At 45.2% G+C, this 22,724-nt stretch overlaps 1 protein-coding gene across 1 annotated transcript in view; it reads left to right on the plus strand.

Annotated features, from left to right (window-relative positions):
• Window positions 1-21,116, plus strand: part of SYNJ2 (synaptojanin 2) — a 98,664-nt gene extending 77,548 nt beyond the window's left edge. Inside the window, 12 exon segments of the mRNA XM_041744518.1 lie at window positions 1,408-1,564; window positions 2,529-2,646; window positions 6,286-6,504; window positions 6,624-6,702; window positions 7,293-7,461; window positions 8,487-8,566; window positions 8,568-8,655; window positions 11,268-11,402; window positions 12,776-12,888; window positions 14,197-14,305; window positions 15,813-15,964; window positions 17,503-21,116. Of these exon segments, the coding sequence (XP_041600452.1) occupies window positions 1,408-1,564; window positions 2,529-2,646; window positions 6,286-6,504; window positions 6,624-6,702; window positions 7,293-7,461; window positions 8,487-8,566; window positions 8,568-8,655; window positions 11,268-11,402; window positions 12,776-12,888; window positions 14,197-14,305; window positions 15,813-15,964; window positions 17,503-18,240 (2,157 nt within the window). The 3' untranslated portion in view covers window positions 18,241-21,116.
• Window positions 21,117-22,724: the final 1,608 nt, after the last annotated feature.

Consider the following 22,724-nt stretch of genomic DNA (forward strand, 5'->3'; position numbering starts at 1 on the left):
AACAAAAGAACTTAGGCCCAGGTCAGATGAGTCCGAGGTCACACAGTGAGTACACAGAGCCATCATGCCATCCAAGACTGTCAAACTATAGAGCTCATATTTTATCCACTACATGACCCATGTGCAATTTTTTTAAGGCTTTTTTTTTTTTTTTTTTTTAGATAGAGAGTGAGTGGGGGCAGAGGGAGAGGGAGAAAATCTCAAGCAGATCCCCACTAAGTGTGGAGCCCAATGCCAGGTTGATCTTACTACCCTGAGATCATCACCTGAGCTGAGACCATGAGTTGGACGCTCAACTGACTGAGCCCCCCAGGCATCCCACCATGTGCAGTTTTTTAGTGACTCCTTAGACCATGAAATAATAGGAAAGATTCAGGTATGGGGTCTGCCCTCAGTTCTTCACAGTCACACTGGTCAGCTTCCAAATGACCCGAAGCTTATGTTCTCCACCTAATACTGTTTGCTCTTTTCAGTGCCTGTTAGCTTCATAGCACCTGCACTCCATTTACCTTTTGAAAATGTGGCTGGTTCAGTGCGTGGAGCTAGGAGAGTTAAGGTCTCTCCTACAGCCAGATTCACACATTCTTCGAGATGTTCTGTTCACCTCCCACTCAGCCCTACCACGACATCGCTGAGGGGTGGCCGGATGGAAAAGTAACCACAGCATACCTCGCTAGAATAGGTTTTTCTTTCTTCCCCAACCAGTGTTGTCCACATCCTTCCACAGATGCACAGAGAGAATTAGGTGTCTGTTCCAGGGTCTTCTCACAGCACCAGGGCTGGATCTAGAGCTAACCAGAAACAGTTCCATTTCGGTCCTGCGCTTCTATTTTTAAAGATTTTATTTATTCCTGAGAGACCCAGAGATAGGCAGAGACATAGGCAGAGGGAGAAGCAGGCTCCATGCAGTGAGCCTGATTTGGGACTCGATCCCAGGACTCCAGGATCACACCCTGAGCCAGAGGCAGACACTAAACTGCTGAGCCACCCAGGCGTCCCCCTGCGCTTCTATTTACTCAATTCATTTAGTTAGCAAATACCAACAAGGGCCTTTTAGGTATGCCCAGGCATGTACTAGGTCTGGGGCTGAGTGGAGGGGCCCCTGTGATACTTGCCTTGTGCCTTCCACTGTCTCTGGGGGCACTGACGAGGTGACAGTTGGACATCGGGTCCCCGAGGTGGGTGGGAGTTCCCAGGGTGGTGCGTCAGTCAGTGGAATCAATAATCATCCCTCTCTTGCTAAATAGCATACACATGTTCACTTTGAGACATACTTGCAACTATAATGTTGATTTTCTGTCTTTTTAGGAATGGGGCACTTGGGAATGTGCTTCCTCATTTTTTGTTTTTTTGCATACTATATACAGAATCTAGAACCAAGTTGGTCTTGGTCTTTTCTCCTAATAGATTTTTAAAGACTTTCACGAAGGCGCTATTAATTTTGGACCTACCTACAAGTATGACGTTGGCTCTGCTGCCTATGACACAAGTGACAAATGTCGCACCCCCGCCTGGACAGACCGGGTCCTGTGGTGGAGGAAGAGGCACTCTTTTGACAGAACAGGTGCGTGAGATGTGTGCACATTCAGAGCTGGTGGAGGGCGTGATCGATAGCGTAGAGGGGAAGTCTGCACATTCATTCAGCACAGCGGTCTGTGGTATAAATAACAACTTTCTTGATGACCCCAAACGATAGAAAAGTCATTCCATCTATTGGCCCCTATGCTTTGGAAGTTGTGCTTTGGGGAGCTCCCCTCTGGCTCTCCCCGTCCCTGCATCACGGCTGCCACCCCCCGCAACACCACCCCATCTGCCTTCTGTTCTGGGTGGACAACAAGGAGAGAGGCCACGGCTCTTCTGGTCCAGTATGTCTCCCCTTGCCCACACATGGCACTTTATCCCGACTGTTTGCTTCCACCAAACTCTTACCTGTTCCAGGCTCCCAATTCGGAATTGAACAGGAGCCAAACACAGGAAAGAAGAGCTTTTTCCTCAGTTAGTGGTCAAGTACATTTTGAATTATTTGTGATGGCCAATTAGGAAGGGCAGTTGAGACAGAACACCTAGACGTACAACAGCTCTGCTTTCCTGGAAAGATGGCTGCAGAGATTTCAAAGCCAGGGAATCACGTCATTCAGATCAGTCTTTGGACATCTGTGGGCATCCCTGGGGCACCGAGAGGCCAGGATACAGTGATGGCCTCAGCCTTGGCTTTGCCTACATAAATGGTGCAGACTTCCTGTGTCCCTGTACCCCTGGGATGGGAACCCCACAGCCACGATGTCTGCTTTCCCACTCGGTTTGTCCACTGGGGAGGCCACAGACATCACTGGATAATCTACATAGATTATCTACCCCAAGGCAACTCCACATGGTTTCCGGTCCAGCAGGTTAGAACAGACGAGGGTGAGATAGGTGGTGGTCTGTGCCCGAGATCCCTGTTGTACAGCTTCCTCGGTCCGCATTCCCATATGTTGATACCAGTTTGTGTTGTATGTGGGTCTCTTGATCGGAATCCCTGTGAGTAGCTGAAGAACTCAACCTTCTAGACAACGATGTAGATGCTGACAACACAGTCAGACATTGCTGGTCTCCTGGTGTGCTCAAGTATTACGGCCGAGCAGAACTACAAGCATCTGATCACAGGTATGGTCTTCGCTGCGTCGGGCACATTCTCCTGTGCCGGGATGAGCAGCGTCTGCTGCTCCCCACAGAGAACAGATGTGTTGTCCCCCTCGGAATGCATGTGTGCACACATGTGAAATATAGTAAAGAACCAAGAATAGCATGACCAATAGCTGTGTCCCCACCACCAAGAATGAATCAGTGTTAGTATTTTGTACTAAAAAAAAAAATGACATCATTCATGAAAACTTCAAAGATGCACCCTATACTATTTTTTCATTTAAATTCCTATAAATGATGTCATTGGGCAACTTGCTTTATTGTTATTTAATATCTTTGAAATACAGTCATGTCGATATTATAGACCTGGCTCGTTCTCTTGTAATTGCTGTCCAGTATTACACTAAATATATCCATGGAATTTACCCATTCACCTACTGGTGACATTTTTTCCTAATATTTTATTATTACAAATGCCATAGGGTTTTCAAGTTTGGATTCTGAGTTCTTAAATGCTCTGAGCTATTAGTTTGGCCTTGCATATCTTGCGTTAACAACAGAACACAGCAAAAGGGTTGGTCAGCTCAATGTGCACTGGCACCAGCCACAGAGAGAGATTGGTCTTCTAGAACATCTTTAAAGAGACAGAGAAAATGGCATTTTCGGGTGGAAATAGGAAGGGTTTGATCTTCCCACGACTGCTCCCAAAACTAGCCTATCAGTTTCGACTTCTACAAGGAAAGAAATTAGGAGAGAGAGTTGATGAATAGCTGGTCAGCCAGTAGGTCTAAATCTTTAGATATCCTAAATTCTTGAGAAAGCTGTGTTGCAAATACATACCTAGAAACCAACCTTGGGAAATCTCCAGTTATAGGATTTTCAGGTTTGCTAATTCAGTGAGTGTCTTTAAGAAGCAGTTCACTTAACAAATATTCACTGAAGGGCGTTGTATACTAGCCCTGTTCTTGTATACTGTTCACTGAAGATTAACAGTGAACAAAAAAGACAAGACCACATTCTCATGGAATTGTCTAGTAAGGACAGACAGACAATAAACAAGTGTGAAAAAAATAGTAATAAGAGTCAGACAAGGGGTTGGTGCTCTTTTATACCCAGTGTTCAAGGAAAGCCTTTACGATATGATGACCTGAAAGAAGTGAGTTGAGCCAGAGGGGCATCAGGGGGAGAGCATTCCAGGGTGAGGAGGGAGGCAGTGAACATTCAGGAATTGAGAGAACAGAAGTGGAGTAGAAAGAGTAGAGGAAGTCATAGGAAATGGGCAAGAAGTGCAGACCTTCTGGAAGAACCCTGCAGGCCACAAGAACACATTGGGTTTTACTAGGGCTGAGGAGTGGCATTATCTGATGAGGTGTTGACAGAATCAGCCAAAGAGAGTCTATCCCACTGGGCCAGGGAAGAAGCTGGTGTGGTAAGCAAGGGAAGAAAGAATCAGTGCCAGCCTTGGACCAGGTGGTCATGTGTCCCTGTGGTGGGTTCTGGATAGATTTTGCAAGTGGAGCCTACAGAATTGTCTGAGGGATTGGATGGTGTGTGTGTGTGTGTGTGTGTGTGTGTGTGTGTGTGTGTGTGTGAGAGAGAGAGAGAGAAGGGGGATTTTAGGAGGACAGAGCGGGGCGAGGGGGGATTTCAGGAAGACCCCAGAGTTTGGCCTGAGCAACCAGAAGGATAGAGTAGCCTTCACTCAGCTGGATTGCTGGGAGGTACGGATCTGGACACACTGGTTTGAAGTGCATCTTCATTTATGGATTTTTCTGATTAAAAAAACAGAGCACCTCAGTCATTGACAGGGAAAACCTATATATGCAAACAAACCCTCCATAGTTCGCCTTCTGAGACAGTGGCTGCAATGGTCTGTTACGTGTCTTCTGTATTTTCCATGCATGTCAAAAGATCTTATACCAAAATGGTAACCTTCATGTGCAGCTCTGCATTATATATAAATGCATATAAAAACATTAGGATTATACTATGCAGACTTACATTGCCTTTTTACTTACTACATTCATATCTTTAAATTAAACTTTTTATGTGGAGGTAATCAGAGATTGACATCTGATTATAAGGAATAATACAGAGAGCCCAGGTCCCTTTTCCCAGGCCCCGCAGTGAGGAGATCCTGTCCTTCTGTAGCACAGGGCCATGACCAGGATAGCGACAATGTCACTGTCGAGATACAGAACATCTCCTTCACCACAGGGATGCCTCCTGGCGCCTTTCATAGCCCTGCTCATTTCCCCTGGTCCCTAACCTGTCTGCCGCTGCTTTTTCTCCCTTCCCATCATTTCGTCATTCCAAGCATGTTACATAAATGGCATCAGAACTCGGGGACTGGGTTTTTCCTGCCAGCCTCATTCTCTACAGATCCGTGCAGTTGTTCTGAGTATCAGTAGCCTGTTTGCATCATCACTGGGGGTGCTGCCCGTGTGCACCTGCTTTCCTCAGCGATGCTTCCTGTACAGCACGTGCGGCTTCTCCCAAAAGGTTTCCTGCCAGCTTTTACAACTACTCACTTGGTGCACATCCCTGTGTCAGATTTTCCTCAGTCTTCTTTTTCCTTCTAAATGCAAAAAACCAAAAATCTAACAATGGTGATACAAATTTGTGGTAGGATAGTATCGGTTATCACTCACATCTCCCCATTTTCACAGTGTTCCCTGTTTTTAAAGGTCACCATCCTATGACCTACTGTTTTGTCTTCTGTTCTGTTTCCACTTAATACTGTCTTATAAATGTCTTTGATGAGATTACAGAATCTTCATAATAGAGGATTTCCTAAATTTTTGTAAAGAAAGTAAACCCATCCCTATATCATACTTGCAATCATGATTGCATTATTTCCTGCTGGCCTGTTTTCCTGGGTATGTCAACTAGAGTTCTCCAACATTGTTCTTATTAGTTTTATAATATATGATCATATGGCTACACCATAACCTCTCATGTATGGGGCAGATAGATTGTTTCCCCTTTCCCCTTTCAGCAACAGTGCTGTAATAATCATCCTTATGTATAAATCTTTGTCTGAATCTCTCATCATTTTCTTAGAACAAAGACCTGGAATTGAAATTAGTAGGTCAAAGGAGATGAACATCTTTGAGATTCTTTTTTTTTTTTTTAAGATTTTATTTATTAATTCATGAAAGACACAGAGAGGCAGAGACACAGGCAGAGGGAGAAGCAGGCTCCCTGGGAAGAGCCCAGTGAGGGACTCGATTCCAGGACCCCAGGATCACACCCTGAGCCAAAGGCAGACACTCAACCACTGAGCCACCTAGGCGTCCCCATCCTTGAGATTCTTAACACCAGTTGCCAAATAGCTGTCCAAAAAGCTTGTTCCCCTAGCAGAGGGAGAATTCACACTTCTCTCCATCCTCAGCAATCTTGGCAAGTACCACATAAGAAAAAATCTCCGCTAACAGGGCACTGTTTTCTCTAAATCATCCTTTAGGTAAGAATGCCAAGACAGTGCTAAGGCTGGGCAAAGACAGAGTCGGAAATCCTAGGACAGGACAGCCGGGCTGCAGGTGCTGAGCCAGGGCCACACCATGGGTCATTGTTGTTCACTCTTGCCAGTGGACTCTGGGGGTCAGGACCTACTCAGCCAGTTAACCATCACCCATCTTCCCTTCATGTCTAATGCAGACCCGTGCTGGCGATCGTGGAGGTGGAAGTTCAAGAAGTCGATGTGGGTGCTCGGGAGAGGGTGTTCCAGGAAGTGTCCTCTTTCCAGGGCCCCCTCGATGCCACTGTTGTAGTCAACCTCCAGTCGCCAACTTTAGAAGAGAAAAATGAGTTTCCTGAGGATGTACGCACAGAACTCATGCAGACCTTGGGCAATTACGGGACGATTGTTCTTGTCAGGTAACTAGCGCCCCGGCTGGCACAGGGTCCTGGGTGCATGTCGTGTGCATTCTGGCCAGGACCCGTGAGAGCCACCGAGCTGCTCTTGGTGTTGACTTGGCATATCTCACTTATTCCAGGATCAACCAAGGGCAAATGCTGGTGACTTTTGCAGACAGTCACTCGGCTCTCAGCGTCCTGGACGTGGATGGTATGAAGGTGAGTCATGCTTGGTCACTCATGGAGTGGGGGGCTGCTTGTTTCCTTGGGCTTTTACATGGTCAAGTCATCTCTTCACCTCTCCCTTAAGGTGTGGACTCCACAGGAGGGCAGGCAATAGCACTCTTCCTTCTGGTGTCTATTTCTGGTGTCGTCATTGAGGATATTAGTATATCTAATGTCTCCCTGGCCACTTGCAGAATTTAGGAGGAAGAGCAAGTTTTAGAGGGCAGATCCCACTGAGTCACTGGGTCCATCTTGGCTCACACCTGCCGGTGGGAGAGCACTGCAATCATTTTCTTTAGACGGTTTATTTTGAAATACGCAGCATACAGATATTTCCCATTTTGATAATATGCTGGTTTTATACTCACATGGGATGAAAAGCTGGAAGTGATAATTCAACTTTTATTTTGACTGAATGTGAGCTATCATGATCTTGCCTGAGGTCTAGATTCTCAACTTTTCTTAGCAAAACATGAAGATTGGCCTGCTTCTCATGCATGAGTTTGAGCAAGATGCCCTTTGAAAGTGAAGGGAGTGGTTCTGACGTCTGCATTCATCCTCAGATGGCCACTCTGTCCTCACAGGTAAAAGGCAGAGCAGTGAAGATCAGACCAAAGACCAAGGACTGGCTAAAAGGTTTGCAAGAGGAGATCATCCGAAAGCGGGATAGCATGGCTTCCATGTCTCCCACTGCCAATTCCTGTTTGCTGGAGGAAAACTTTGACTTCACAACTTTGGACTATGAGTCAGAGGGTGAGTAGTCACTTAAGTGACCAAGTACTCCAGGACTTCTTGGTCATTGTGGCGAGGTCAGCAGGCAAGAAGTTCCGACAACCAGCATGAGATTTTCTTTTTTTTCTTTCTTTTTTTTCTTTTTTTTAAGATTTTATTTATTTGTTCGTTTGTTTGTGAGAGACACAGACAGAGAGGCAGAGACATGCAGAGGGAGAAAGAGGCTCCCTGTAGGAAGCCCAATAAGGGACTTGATCCCAGGATCCTGGGATCATGCCCTGAGCCAAAGGCAGACGCTCAACCACTGAGCTACTCAGGTGTTCCCCAGCATGAGATTTTCAAGCCCCCTTCTAACACCTTACGATTGCAGAGGGCCCTTTGAGTGCAAGCATTTATTCGTCGTGCTAAGTTGGGGCAGTGTGCACGTCTAGAGGTGTCGCCTGAAGGGGTAAATAAGACCTGGAGCCATCTGACATGATAGTGAGAACAGGGCTTTTGAGGATGTCTGGGCTGTGGGCACAGTCCCGTGTCTCAGGTATGAGTGGAATTGGGATCCTGTACCTGTTGACACGTGGGCGCCTCTGGGCTGCAGGAAGCTGTGCCGCAGACATCCTGATGCTGAGCTGCAAGCCCAGATGTTGAAACAGACCCACTGGGCAGCACAGGAGGCTCAGCGGTTTAGCGCCGCCTTCAGCCCCGGGCGTGATCCTAGAGACCTGGGATCGAGTCCCACATCAGGCTCCCTGCATGGAACCTGCTTCTCCCTCTGCCTGTGTCTCTGCGCCTTCTCTCTCTCTCTCTCTCTCTCTCTCTCTCGTGAATAAATAAATAAAATCAGAAAGAAAGAAAGAAAGAAAGAAAGAAAGAAAGAAAGAAAGAAAGAAAGAAAGAAAGAAAGAGAAAGAAAGAAGAAAGAAAGAAAGAAAGAAAGAAAGAAAGAAAGAAGAAAGAAAGAAAGAAAGAAAAGAAAAGAAACGAAACAGATCCACTGCTGAAAGGCTCTGCTATGTACCCTGATGGTGTGCTATGACATTTCCTTCCCCTAGGGGATATTCTCGAAGATGACGAAGACTATTTGGTGGATGAGCTAAATCAGTCTGTGGTCTCAGATGGTGAGATAGGGGGCGGACAACCTTTCTGAAGCCTCCACAACAGCGGTGCCTGCCAGCAAGTCACCTGCACTCACTAAAAAGAAGCAGCACCCGACGTACAAAGGTAGCTTGGCCCCTCCTTTTCTAAAAAGCCTCTGGCATCGAGTCCATTCTTTCTCTCAACACCGGGACATTACGTGATACCATGAATCAAGTGCCCACAGCCCACCCTAGAGCTAAAACAACAAGTCATAGCAAGTGGGTGGAAACCGGGTTTTGGGCCTGGATCCAGCTACCACCACACCAATTTTCTGTAGTACTTTTTTCTTTTTCTTTTTCTTTTTTTTTCTTTTTCTCTCTTTTTTTTTTTTTAACCACTGGTACCCCTATAGCACACAAGATCTGTAGCAATTCCTATTTCCTCTGTATGTTTAAATGGCCACCGCTCTGAACTGGTTTTACATTTCTAATTCTGTTTTTCCTCTCCAAAATGTTTCTCTTTAAATCCCATGAGAGACATAATTATTTTTTTATTGAAGTATAGTTGGCATACAATGTTATATTGGTTTCAGGTATACAACTTAGCAAACCAGTAATTCTATATGTTACGCAGTGCGTGTGGTTATCATCTGTCATCTTATAACGTTGAAAAAAATATTATTGGCTATATTCCCTATGCTACCTTTTTCTTCCCTGTGACTGTTTTGTTTTATAACTGGAAGTTTGTATCTCTTAATCTCCTTCACCTATTTCCTCCACTCCCACTTCCCAGTCAACCACCAGTTCTCTGTATGTGTTTCTGGGTTTAATGGTTTGTTTGTTTTTGGGGTTTTTTTTTTTTTTGGCTATTGTTTGTTTTGTTTTTAGATTCCACATGTAAATGAAATCATACTTGTCTTTCTATGTCTGATTTATTTCACTTAGCGCACCCTCTAAGTCTGTCAGGTATCTAAGTATCCATCAGGTCCTGAGTGCTGGTGTATGGTTATATTCATATAACACATTATTGTACATTAACATACATTAGCATCATTCTATCATTTGAGATTGAGCAAAGAGGGACTGAAAGGCCTGCAGATTGAACTCCAAAGTCATAGGTTATATGGTATAATGGCCCTTCTGAATAAGTTTTAAAACCTGCTGGCATTTCATAGGCTGGAAAGTAGGGTAGTCCCTGCTCTAGCCTCAGACTGCTCCAGCCACAAGTGCCTTCCAGCTGCTGGTCACTGTGTTCCCCCTCCCCCACTGGAAGAAAGCTGTGCTCAGCAGGTTCAGGAGCTTAGAGTATGTCAGGACCCTTTGAGCTCTGGCTGAGAACACAGAACATGGTGAAAGTGAATTGAGATGCTTCCCAGGGAAGGTAATTTACTGGGAGAGGTGCAGACACCTCTAAACCCTTTTGACTGTACAGTGGTCCCAGAGGTGGTTAGTAGGCTGACTACATTGAACCAGCAGGAGCTTTTAAACTTACAGGTTGCTGAGGCCCATCATAGAGATGTGGATTTGGCAGGGGTGGGCTGGGACCCTGGAAATCTGGCAGGTCACAAAGCTCCTTGGAGGACTGAGATGCATGGCTGAGATTGGGGACTGCTACTAGGAAGCAGCAGTCTTCATCCATGCATCGAGGTGGTTCTGTGCCCTGCACATCCAGAGGGCTCCTGCCCTGGAGTAGGAGTGGCTGAAGGGACACGCTTTTCAGATAGCAGGCAGTCCTTTTCTGCAGGAATGGCCATCATTCAGGAATCCTCCCAAGCAGAGTGCACACATGCGCTCAAAGGCCTCTCTGAATGAAAAACTAGTAGAGCAGCATGAGGGTGCTTGATGGTGAATGTCAAGAAGGCATGTCCATGATGTTATGGGGGTTCAGGCATTCCCATTAGAAGGAGAAGCCTGCCTCTTCCTAGCTCCAAAATACATGGGCTTGAGCTGTTGGAAATGTGAGGGGTGGAGTGTCTGAGCCAAAATAAAATGAGTCAGGCTGTGTTGCAGTAGGAGAGAGAAGATCCGAAATTTTCCTGAACTTAGGTAATAAATCAAAGCAGTCACCTCCTCACGCCCCTTTTAGCCTTAGTTAGAAGGTATTTGCAGGACAAGTCAAGAGGCAGTGGGTTTTGGAACTTGGGGCTTGATGGATGAGCAAGGACGCTCCATACTAGGAGCTTGCCACTGGATGGCAGGCAACCCTGCTGGCAGAGGCAGAGAATATCCTAAACTTCCAAAACATCTGTCCTGTTTGTTTGTTTTATAAGGTTTTACTCATTTATTCACGAGAGACACACAGAGAGAGGCAGAGATGTAGGCAGAGGAAGGCAGGCTCCCTGCGGAGAGCTCGATGCGGGTCTTGACCCCAGGATCATGAGCCAAAGGCAGACACTCAACTACTGAGTCACCCAGGCACCCTAGCTGTCTTGTTGTTGTAGAGTGAGGAATTAAAACTGGGGTACTCTGGTCTTCAGCTGTCTCCTCTAGTCCTCTGTGTGAGTCTCCTTCATTATTTCAGAAGGAAGTACCCCTACACTTGGAAAAATTTCTCTCTCTCATGTCAGGACCAGAAGCCTGGTCCACAGTTCATCTCATGTTCCAAGCAGGCATTGGGTGCCCCCGCCCACCCACCCTCCCATGCCCACAGAGAGGGAGGCCCTGCCTCACGGGGAGCCCCCCTGCATGGTCAGCTCCACGCAGACCCGAGTCTGAGGCCTGCCTCCCACCTCACTCACCTTCCGCCATGTCCTCCAGATGACGCTGACCTGGTGGAGCTAAAGCAGGAGCTGGAAGCAGTTGGGGATTTCCGGCACCGTTCTCCAAGCAGGTCTTTGTCGGTTCCCACTAGGCCTCGGCCACCTCACCCACCGCAGAGACCCCCCCCTCCAAGTAAGACTTTGCTGCTTTGGGCTTGCCACCGTGCCTGCTGGGAATAACCACCCATTTCCTGCCACTTGACACCCGCCTCTGGGTCCCCCGCCTTCCCCTCCTCAGGCTCTTTTTTGTGTTGATCTCAGAGAGAGTCCAGTACTTTCTGTTTTACCTCTTCTGTTCACTCCTCCCTCCACCCTAAAAGTGCAGTCAGACACAGAGATCTTTCCCTCAGGCTTTACTTCCCAGTTGGGCTCCTCTTGGCTTACGTCACAAGAGCAATTGTTTGGCAGGCTGGAAGCGTGACTTTTTAAGCATATTCTTTGCTTTTCTGAGTTAACACCCAGAGAACAAAATGATAAGTAAATAAAAAGTAAAATTTACGTCATATTGTGGAAATTTGCAAAAACATATAAATATAGAAAATGAGATGTTTAAATTCACTTGACTGTCTACAAATAACAATTGTTAACCACGAGACTTCTAGCCTTTTTCTAATTGCATACATCTGTAGCTACACATGGCTATTTAGTTTTTACAAAGCTGGTATCCATGCTCTTTGGTCATTTGTCTTTCATCTAATGTCTGTGTAATTAAATATTCCTTTATTTTTTAGATTTTTTAAAAAAGATTTTATTTATTTATTCATGACAAACACAGAGAAAGAGGCAGAGACACAGGCAGAGGGAGAAGCAGGCTCCATGCAGGAGCCCAACAATGGGACTCGATCCCAGGTCTCCGGGATCATGCCCTGGGCTGAAGGCGGCGCTAAACAGCTGAGCAACCAGGCTGCCCTAAGTTTATTTATTTTGAGAGAGAAAGAGAATACATGCAAGTGGGGGAAGGGACAGGGAGAGAAAGTCCCAAGCAGACTCCTCATTGAATGCAAAGCCAATGTGGGGCTCGATCTCATGACCCTGAGATCACGATCTGAGCTGAAACCAAGAGTCAAACACTTAACCAACTGCACTGCCCAAGTGCCCCTAAATGTTCTAAAATATGATTTCTTAATGACTATAAGTATAATTTAATATCACTTATTTCCCTGCTTTGGGATTTTTTAGATTTTGCCTACAAACCACTTTTAAAATTGGCTCCTAATAACAGTAGTGTATTTTAAACCACTTAAGAATAAAGATTTTTGTACAGATTTAAACTGCCCCAGGATGTTAGATTAAAGTTTGCATGCAAATAATCCTTCCCAGAGAATAGGCACAAACTGTTTGAGAATCAAAAGAGAAATTTAATATCAACCCTGTGAATGCCCACCTGCCATGCTGAGCCCCTAAATGCATCTGTGGTTGGCCTGGCTCTCGGCTGGCTGGGAATTGGCCTCAAAGCAGCCGGTGACTTCACTGAGATTGAGACTCTGCCCTTGTTGGTTTTCCCAGCTGGTTTAATGGTGAAAAAGTCAGCTTCGGACGTGTCCATCTCCTCTGGCACCCACGGACAGTACTCGATTTTGCAGACGGCAAAGCTTCTGCCGGGAGCACCTCAGCAAGCAGTGAGTTCTTCTGAGTTCGGCCTCAAAGCAAAATGGGCCAGCATTTCAAACCCAAAGGATCTGCCCCATGGTTCATCTTCAGCCCCTAAGATTGTGTGGGATTGCCACTTTTTTTTTTTTAAGATTTTATTTATTTATTCATGAGAGAGAGAGAGAGAGAGGCAGAGACACAGGCAGAGGGAGAAGCAGGCTCCATGCAGGGAGCCCAACACGGGACTCGATTCTGGGACCCCAGGATCACGCCCTGGGCCCAAGACAGGCACCAAACTGCTGAGCCACCCAGGGATCCCTGGGATTGCCTCTTCTCAGCAAACACAGACTTAAATCTCTTTACCCTCTGCCTGCCTACCTGCCAGCTCTGTCTCAAACCCAGAATTCAGGAGCAGGTCTTAGAGAGTTTCTACATAGTTGTACAGAGTGTTAGAAAATCCTATTTGGTGAAAAATCCCATGTGTCCCTGCAGGGTGGGACTGCTGGTTTCCAGACTCATCTGCTTCTTTCTGATGCGCACCTTTGACCTTGGTGTGCAGAGCAGTGCTCAATAGAAGGCAAAGTAGGAGAAATTCAGATCAGTCCTCTTGAAAGAAGAGGCTAAAAAGAAGAGGGGTAACAGGCCCTAAATAATTTAGCACGGTTGCGGAACAGTAGTAATAACCACAGTCAGGGAGGCTTGTAGAAGTAGAAAGTTCCAGAGGATGGCAATGAGCCGCCGAGGAAGACTGGAGGTGGTGGTTGGTGGAATGGAGGTGAGAGAGGTGAAGCCAGGGTGCTGGGTGGAGGCGAACCATCCCAGGAGGCTGGGGCAGATGACACGTGTGACAGCAGGAGAAGGGATGACCAGGCCTCAGTGGTTGATGGTAGTGAAGGCAGGTCATCGGTGGCAACCCAGAGGTTTGGGTTCAGAGGTAGAAAGATGAAGAGGTAGAAAAAGCACATTTGAGGAAAAAGTGGAAGGTGTTTTAATAACTGTTGAGCTGTGGGAAAAGTGGCTTCTGATGAGGCTTTCTGGCTTTTGCCTGATTAATGAAATAGTGATTTATCCACTTTACAAAGACCTGTAACCACCCAGTTTGGGAGAGGAGGCTTGTCAGCTCTGAATTATTGCATTCGTCTTCTTGCTCTGAACGTGCTTCTGGGGAAAGGAGGCTTGAGGGTTGCGCTCTGTGTTGGAGTTTGTGTTTAACTGCCGTCTGAAGGAGCGCCGTGCACCTCAGGCTTGCAAGCTGATCTGTAGGCAGGGAGCGCACCAGGTGAGCCTGTTTTCCTGCCTGTGTTAATAATGCCTTTCTTCTTGATTCTGTGCTGAAGCCCAAAGCCAGGATGGGGATAAGTAAACCCTATAATGTCAAGCAGATCAAAACTACCAACGCTCAGGAGGCAGAAGCAGCCATCCGATGTCTCCTAGAAGCCAGAGGAGGTGAGCATTCTGCTGGGACTTCCCGTCTGGTCTTTTCTATGCATCTTCCTACTAGAAGGGGCCTCGAATGAAAGTAACTTTTCCCCCCTGCAGGCAGTATTAAATTGGAAACACCCTTTAGCAACACTTTATAAACTTCCACTAAATGTTATTGTCCATTTGAAATTACATATTTAAAATTCAGTAAGTATATAGAAGTAGCCCCAAGATTACCAAGAAGTGCTTTAAGGGAGAGATGGAAATAAACAAAAATGAATTTTAGAAAAGGATAATAATGCTCCAGGCACTAACTCATTTTGCCAGCTCCATAAAAAGAGGTAATTTGGGACACTTCCCTATTTTAGGCACAAAACCTACTTTTGAAATCAGCAGCAAGTATAAATTCTTTACTGTCAGGCAGGGACGTCTTCCTCACCATACTACCTGTTAATTTTTTGGTGCTGTTATTTCACTTAACTCATGTTAATCATATTAATCGTAATCACATTCAAAATTGCTGGTGCTAATATATTTTAGGGGATTTTTTTGTATTGATTTCGTACAAGTATCTCTTTTGGAGAGAAGAGATCATGCCCTCTGAAACACCGTAGCCAATCACTTGCTGTCTATTTGCTTTTAGGCAAGATATGTAACTTACTTAGAATCCCAAGTAACTTTGAAGGAAGGCATGAATTAAGAGGTCAGGAAACACTCTTGTAGGATAACACTATCATGAGTGGTTTCTGTTTTTATTTAAAAAAATAAAATTAAAAAAAATAAAAATAAAAAAATAAAAAAAATAAAAAAATAAAATTGTGTGGCTGAAACCACACATGGGACCACCAGCTGATAGAAGGATACAATGTAGTGTAATTATAAAACAGAATATTATTCAGCCATAAAAAAAGAACTACTCCTATATATGCTTTATCACAGGTGAACTTTGATAATACTATGCTGAGTAAAAGAAGATAAACACAAAAGGTTATATATTATATAATTTCACTTATTTATTATTTATAGAGAGAGTGGTGGGGGAGAGGGTGGGAGAGAATCTTTTTTTATAGGATTTTATTTATTCATGAGAGATAAAGAGAGGCAGAGACATAGAGGGAGAAGCAGGCTCCCCGTGAGGAGCCTAGTGCGGAACTCGAACCCAGAACTCTGGGATCACACCCTGAGCCAAAGGCAGACACTCAGCCCTTGAGCGCCCCCTTAGCTGAGATTTTGAGAAATTTCAGATAACCTCCCCAGAGAAATGCACAGACATAAAACTTTGCATATGATGTCTGGGCCTCACCGATCCCCCGTGAAGAGCATCCCTGTTGAGAAGGTGAACATGAGATGCTGGGGGCTAAACCTAGCTGGTTGGTCTTGACAGCACTCAGAAGGTTGGGGTTTTTTTTAGAAAAAAAGGAAATCCATTGCCTTAGCACGTTACTCCTTAGTGTGTAGACTGTGTAAAGATGAGATCATGCAGCGGATTGCCCTGTCCTGCCCGCCTCAGCCGTACCGCTGTGTGTTTCAGGCACCCCAGGCGAAGCCCTAAACACCCCGGCCCTGAGGGACCAAGGGCCTTCCAAACCAGAGCCCCCTGTGGGGGCGGCCCCGCTGCTGCCCCGTCGGCCTGCACCCAGAGTTCCTGCCATCAAGAAGCCAACCTTGCGGAGGACGGGCAAGGTAAGAAGCTGCAGCAGAACCTCTTCCTCCCGAGGTGCTCCCGTGTCTGGCTAGAGGAGGCGCAGACCCGGCCCCATCCTGGAGGAAGCTGCTTGGCCACCGCTTCCTCCTCCTCATCCCTGCTGCGTCTTTGGCTCTAGCTGAGCAGAAAAAACGGGGGTTTCTCCTTGTGATGAAACAGCTTTGGAGGTATCACGCTTCCTAAATGCTCTATCCGAGCCCCCAAGAGGAGTCACTGTGGGAGGCTCTCCTCCAAGTGCTCCGGAATTCCCCATCTGCGAAACTCCGTGTCATGTGCACAAGGTTTGCCCGTGTGCAGAATTTCACGTGCACTGGAAAAACAACCACCAGTTCCCGGATTAGCGGTGTAGACGCGCCGTGGTGTGGACAAGCTCTGGTGCGGCCTCCTCCGATGCTGGGGTTTCGACAGCTTCTCTTGCCACTTTTCTTGCAGATTGTTTTTTGCTCTCCCTCTCAAGCTTCTCAGCCTTGCTTGCTGCTTCAAAGACATGAGTTTGTCAGGACAGTAGCAGCCCAAAGACTGGCACCTATAGAGACATCTGGATCTTCCGTTTGATCTCGGTGTTCTCGTAACGGGACCGTTGGTAATGGCTTGGCTGGCCCTGCAGTGACTGCCGTTTCCCAGCCGTAGGAAGTGTGCGGTGTGGCTTTGGCGCTTGCTCTGTGTTTTCTGCATCCACCTGCCCCACTTGGGGGGCAGACTCACGTCTGTCCGTCTGCCGTGCCTCCTTGCAAAGCAGACCCCTTTCCTCCTCCTTTTCCCTGTGCCTGCTCCATCTTTTCTTCTAAAAGCCGGGGCAGAAATGGATTTATTTTCCCAGCTGCCGCACAAGAGTTTCAGTGAAAGTCTGGTGGAGAAGGGATGGTTTCTGCAGTTTGTTTTCCAAAGAACCCGAGGAAATGCTGAGATGCTGATGCTTTAAGATACTAACAGCTCCCTCAGTACAAAAGCTCCCTTTTGCACCGTGCGGTGGTTTTGTTGATAGTGTTGGGTCGGAACCAAGGAGGTGACATTCCTGGGTGAAATTTGCCGTCTAGTAATTTCAAATATCAACGATTTAAGGAGCACACTGATCCATCAGGTGTTCAATTAGCTTCATGCCCCAACAACATAAGTTCCCCCCTCCCGGCATGGTACACACTGTATTTTCCAAGCTATGGCCTCCGAGAAGATGGTTTTCAGAGGTTCACTTTTAATAAAGGGAGAGCATAACTGCATTTCCTAAGGTAACAGAGAAAAGACTTGTTTCAGAAAATTTGCTGTGTGGCCCTGATTTTAAACTTTCTGCTCCTATTTCATTGGACCTACTGGTACTTGATAGACGGGTGTCCCTCCTGCGCCCTCTCCTTCCTGCTCACCCTCTCGCACCCCAGATATTCTCAACTCTCGAATTTGCTGATGTCAGCTTTGACCCATCTCTGCTACCCTGCTGACACTATCTGGGTGCTGACTCCCGCTCCCCCACCCCAGTGCCAGCTTCTGATTGACTTTGGCTCTCTGTCCTGCCTTTCCCTAGCCGGAGTCACCAGAAGGACAGTTTGGGCAGCAGACGGTCCATTTCACGATCGGGCCCCCAGAGACCAGCCTTGACACCCCTCCTCTAGCAACCCCTCCTGTTCCCAAACCAAGGACACTTCAGCCTGGGAAGGGTGCCGAGAGGAAGCCCGCACCAGAAGACGCCCCTCCCATGGCAGGAGCCGCCCTGCCGCCCCCCCTGGAGGTGCCACCTCCCGCACCCCAGGCCCCCCCGAGGAGGAGGAAGAAATCGGCACCCGCAGCCTTCCACCTACAGGTGCTGCAGAGCAACAGCCAGCTCCTCCAGGCCCTCACCTGCAGCACCCCAAGCAGCGACTGGCCCCCTGCACACCTGCCCGACCAGGGTGCACTTGTGCCGCCACTTGCCAGCCTCAGTGCTTCCTCTGCCACGAGCCCCGAAACTGAGGGCCCCAGGGAGACCCAGGCAGAGGCAGCCTCCCTTCTGGGTGACTATCAGGATCCCTTCTGGAGCCTTCTCCATCACCCTAGCCTGTTGAAGAATACCTGGCTTTCCAAGAGCTCTGACCCACTGGACTCGGGGGCTCAGGGCCTGGAAAGAGCACACACGGCCCCACTGCACCCACTGCAAGTTGCTGCCTCGCCGGCCTCGGAGCTGCCCCTGGAGCACGGACAGAAAGATTTCACCGGCTGGATGGCAGTCAGTGACAAGGACAAGAGGACCGTGCTGCAGGTGTTTGACCCACTGGCAAAAACATGAGGGGGATGCTTGGACAGCCACTCTCTTGCAGAACGTGTGCCTTCTGCCCTCAGGCATCTCTCGGCCTTCTTGGGGAGAAGCCCCGAGCCTTGGCCTCACCCCACTCCCCCTCCATGGAAAGAGACCTCTGTTTAAAGGCACACTGAAAAAAAATCTGTACTTCTGTCACTCTTGTGTAGTTTACAGACATGGTGTCTCTTAGTCAATAGATGATCATTCAGTCACCACGATATGTTTAATTCCAGGCTCTTGCATTTCCGTTTCCTTGCAGGGGCATGAGAAGCCTCTGTTTAGATTCGAGGTATGGATTTGGGGAAAGGGAATCTGGCTGATAATGTCCACGAAATTCTCTCTCTCTCGTTGGATTTTTAAATGGTTTTTCAATTTATGTGTGTATGTGGTGTTCTTTTTAGAATTTTGTTTGTATTTTGCAGATTCGGTATCACTTTTTGGTGATCCACCTGAAGGTTGATGTGTAAACTTGAAAGATGGTTGGGACCATTAAGAGCTGTACCTGGCCTACTGTGACACCAGGTTAAAAAACAAAGCCAGAGTTGAAAGCAGCAAACAGATCAACCAAATGACTTGACTGTACATTCCCGTGAGCCCTTGTATTTATGTACATGTAATAGTAACCTTGGTTACGTGGGAGATGGTGTCATACACTGTTTTGGTTCTGAAGCATATACTCTTAGCTTAACCGGAGCTTAAGCTGGCTAGAGACTCCTACCTACACCACATCTTAGCTACTGCATGCCCCATAAAATGCTGCAGCCTTGAACCATGGTGTACTAGTTAAACCAGTTTTTATATACTGGCTCTTTCCTATTAAAGGAAACCTCGTGGCTTCTTTCTCCCCTTACATTCCCTACCGAGTATAAGCACAAACCGTGAAAATTCTTACTGGCACGTAATACTGTCCTCATTGTTACATTATGAAGAATATTTAATTTAGCCTGGTCTGCCTGGCTCAAGATGGAAAGTATCACCTGCCTCTGTATATAGGAAATTCCAAGGCAGCAGTTTTGAGTTTATCTATCTGTTTACTAGGTTTATTTTTTTGTCTATACATTTTTCTATACATTTGCAACACCACTTCTTGCCTCGTCGGTCCTTTAGAAAGACGTCACCATGTGATCTTACATTTTAAGAATAATGTTGTAAGGCCTAGAATCCATTTGAAGCAGATACTATATTTTTGCCAACAAGAAATTCACTGGTGAAATATTAGTTTGCCACATACCATATTTAGTTTTTAGTGTCATAGAATCATATAGCAGTGACTCTGTATTATCCGTAATGTGACCAGAGAATTCCTGCACTAAATGCTAATGGTTAGGGTGACAGTCATCATCCTGCCTGGGCAGGATACCACTCTCTTTTTACCTCTGGGATTTCAGAATTATTTCTCATTGCCACTGTCAAGATACACTGCAGATTATTTAAATCTGGCACTCAAAACAAAAAAACCACAACATGTATCACATTTCATTTGAAAACTGATAAAAAGATATTAGTGACCCACAGGGATGAACATATGTAGTCAACCAGTCTTAAAAAGATGGAGTTGATGGCTGATGAGGATCCTTTCTGTAAGCAAGGACTTTATATCCTGTTTACCTCTCTAACAAACATGAGTAAACAACATCATTCTTGAAGAGTTAGCAGAAGAAAGAATGCAAGATGGGTAAACGGCTTGGAGAAGTTAAATAATTTGCCAGGATTCACATTGCTATTGAGGGTTCAATTGGGAATGGAATCAGAGATTTCATAATTCAAATGTTCTTTCCTCTGTCACTTCTTTTTCCCACCAAAAAGGAAGCGAATTTGAAAGTAGATATGTATAACACAACAGTTGCTTGCAAAGCTGGAAATAGGCCTAATTTTCAGGTTTCTTCTTTGTTCTAGATGCAAATAGCCAACAAATGGGATAGTGAATGGAAGTTTAATTAAGAAAGGTGCTCATCACACAGGTAGCTCTTAAGAATCTGACATTAAGTATTAATACAGAATTGTGTTGACCTCGGAGGGCAGATCACAATAAGAATTCAAAGTAGTTTAACATAAAGAATCGAACAAATATTTGAGTGGGGATGTTCATATTTAGTAAACTCCTAGGCTGGATTTTGAGGTGATCATATGTAAGTTTCACACACCAATATACTCTTTAAAAAGCCGATTGAAATTGCCTTATTTAATTTCTTGATCAGAGCTTTACTGAGCTAGTAAGTTTCCTAGGTTAGCAGCAGAGTTGGTTAAATATTCTGGACAATGTGCAGCTGCCATCCTGGGGATTCCATTCTGTGGGTTTTTTATTTTTGGTTTTTCTGTGTGCCGCCCCCAGACCCCCACCCCACAGGCCTTGCAGTTTCTTTCATTACCATTCTGTAAGACAGGACATACAGTTCACTGTGGAGAATTTGAGGCACAGAGCTTTACAATTCAACATTGTCTCTAGGACCCCAATTATATTCCCTTTAACAACAAAATCTCCGACTTCTTGCCTATTTTAAAAATTTGTTCCAGTAAATGACTGAAATTAGGACATCTACTCAAGCAATTCCTGTAAAAGTTAAAAGTTGTTGAATTTCAAGACACAATGGAATTCTCCAGATGTAGAAGTACAAGCAAAGTAATGCATTAAAAATGTTTGCTTTATAATAATTTTATCAGAAAGCTACAAAAATTATTTATTGGCTGACTAGCAATTAAAACTCTGTGATGTTTATTTGAAGTGATAATTTGTACTGCAGTTGTAAAAAAAATGCCTATTAAATATTTTGTCTTTTTTTTAATTTGGTTTCTTTCTGGATATGAAAGAATATTGGAATACCTTCTCTATCATGCTTTCTATTCTGGATAAAACGTGGTTATTAGTTATTCCTCTGAGTTTGGGTTTTGAGTTTTTATAAATGGCAAAAGTGAGGGCCAACATCATCTTGCCGAGGGATAGTTACATAACGTTAAATAACAAACCATTGCTCTTGCTTCCTTTAATTAGTTTTTCTCAAGGGGTATTTCAATTTTATTGGCACTTTCAAATTACAATGGGATTTATAGGGATCCCTGGGTGGCGCAGCGGTTTGGCGCCTGCCTTTGGCCCAGGGCGTGATCCTGGAGACCCGGGATCGAATCCCACATCGGGCTCCCGGTGCATGGAGCCTGTTTCTCCCTCCGCCTGTGTCTCTGCCTCTCTCTCTCTCTCTGTGACTATCATAAATAAATAAAAATAATTAAAAAAAAATTACAATGGGATTTATATAGCCTTTCTATTTTGTTTTTTTTTTCCTGTTGATTTAAAAAATATTTGTCATTAACTTAAACTTTACGCCTTTTTTCTTTTTAATTTTGTTTTCTTAATTCCTTTTTTTTTTTTTTTAAGATTTTATTTATTCATGAGACACACAGAGAGAGGCAGAGACACAGGCAGAGGGAGAAGCAGGCTCCACACAAGGAGCCCAATGTGAGACTCCAGGATCACACCCTGAGCCGAAGGCATGCGCTAAACCACTGAGCCACCCAGGGATTCCCCCTTTTCTTAATTTCTTAATTAAAAGTGCTAGATTCCATTATTTTCTCCTGATTATAGCCTTAACTGTGCCCCGTGTATTTTGGCATAAAATATTCTCTTTCTCATTACTTTCAAGATTAATTTGCTTTTATTTTCTCCTTCATCCAAGGGAGACCAATTTTCTAATAGTTAAGGGTTTATTTGGCATTTAAAAATCGTTTACTACTAATTTTTTGGATTATGACCTGAGAATATGGACTAGATAAACCTTTTTTTAAAAAAATAAACCTACTTTTAAAAATTGATTAAGGTTTGCTCTGTTGGTCAAGTGCAGGATTGATTTTTAAAGTGTGTTCAATATAGAATAAAAAATTTTTTAGTCGTAGGGTACAAAACTGTGTGAGAGAGTGCAAGAGTGAGATTTGATATATCAATTCCGCCTATACCCCAAATGGAACAGGTCCTTCTAATAAGGCAGATTTAGGGAAGGGGGTATAAGGTACATAGTTCTCCAATGCAATGGCCTCCCACCTTCCATTATTCTTACCAAAATTCCTCAGGTTTTGGTGAATTAATGCTTCTCAGTTTGTTTAAGTCTTTTGGTCAATCTCTATACATGTTGAATAACTGCCTTTACTGATTTTGACTAGTTGAATAGATGCCTCTCTGAGAGATACCCCTGTCCTCATCCTGCCGTTCCAGGGCTGCTACCCCTGAGCAGTCTATTCTGTGCCACTGGATTACTTGTTAATCTCTGTGCCAGTACTACATTGTCTTTTTCTTCTTTTTTTACTAATTTTTTTTAAGTCTTCATTCTATTTAACTTTGGTATCTGGTAAAACAGTCCTCATACCTCATTCTTTTTCTTAAGAGAATATTGGCTATTCTTGATTCTTTGAAATTGCATGTAAGTTTTGGAAGCAATTCATCAATTCCATTAAAAAAAAAAAAACCCTATTGGAATTGTTTAATG

The sequence above is a fragment of the Vulpes lagopus genome, chromosome 2 (genome assembly GCF_018345385.1).
Source record: "Vulpes lagopus strain Blue_001 chromosome 2, ASM1834538v1, whole genome shotgun sequence".
Taxonomy (NCBI): Eukaryota; Metazoa; Chordata; class Mammalia; order Carnivora; family Canidae; genus Vulpes; species Vulpes lagopus.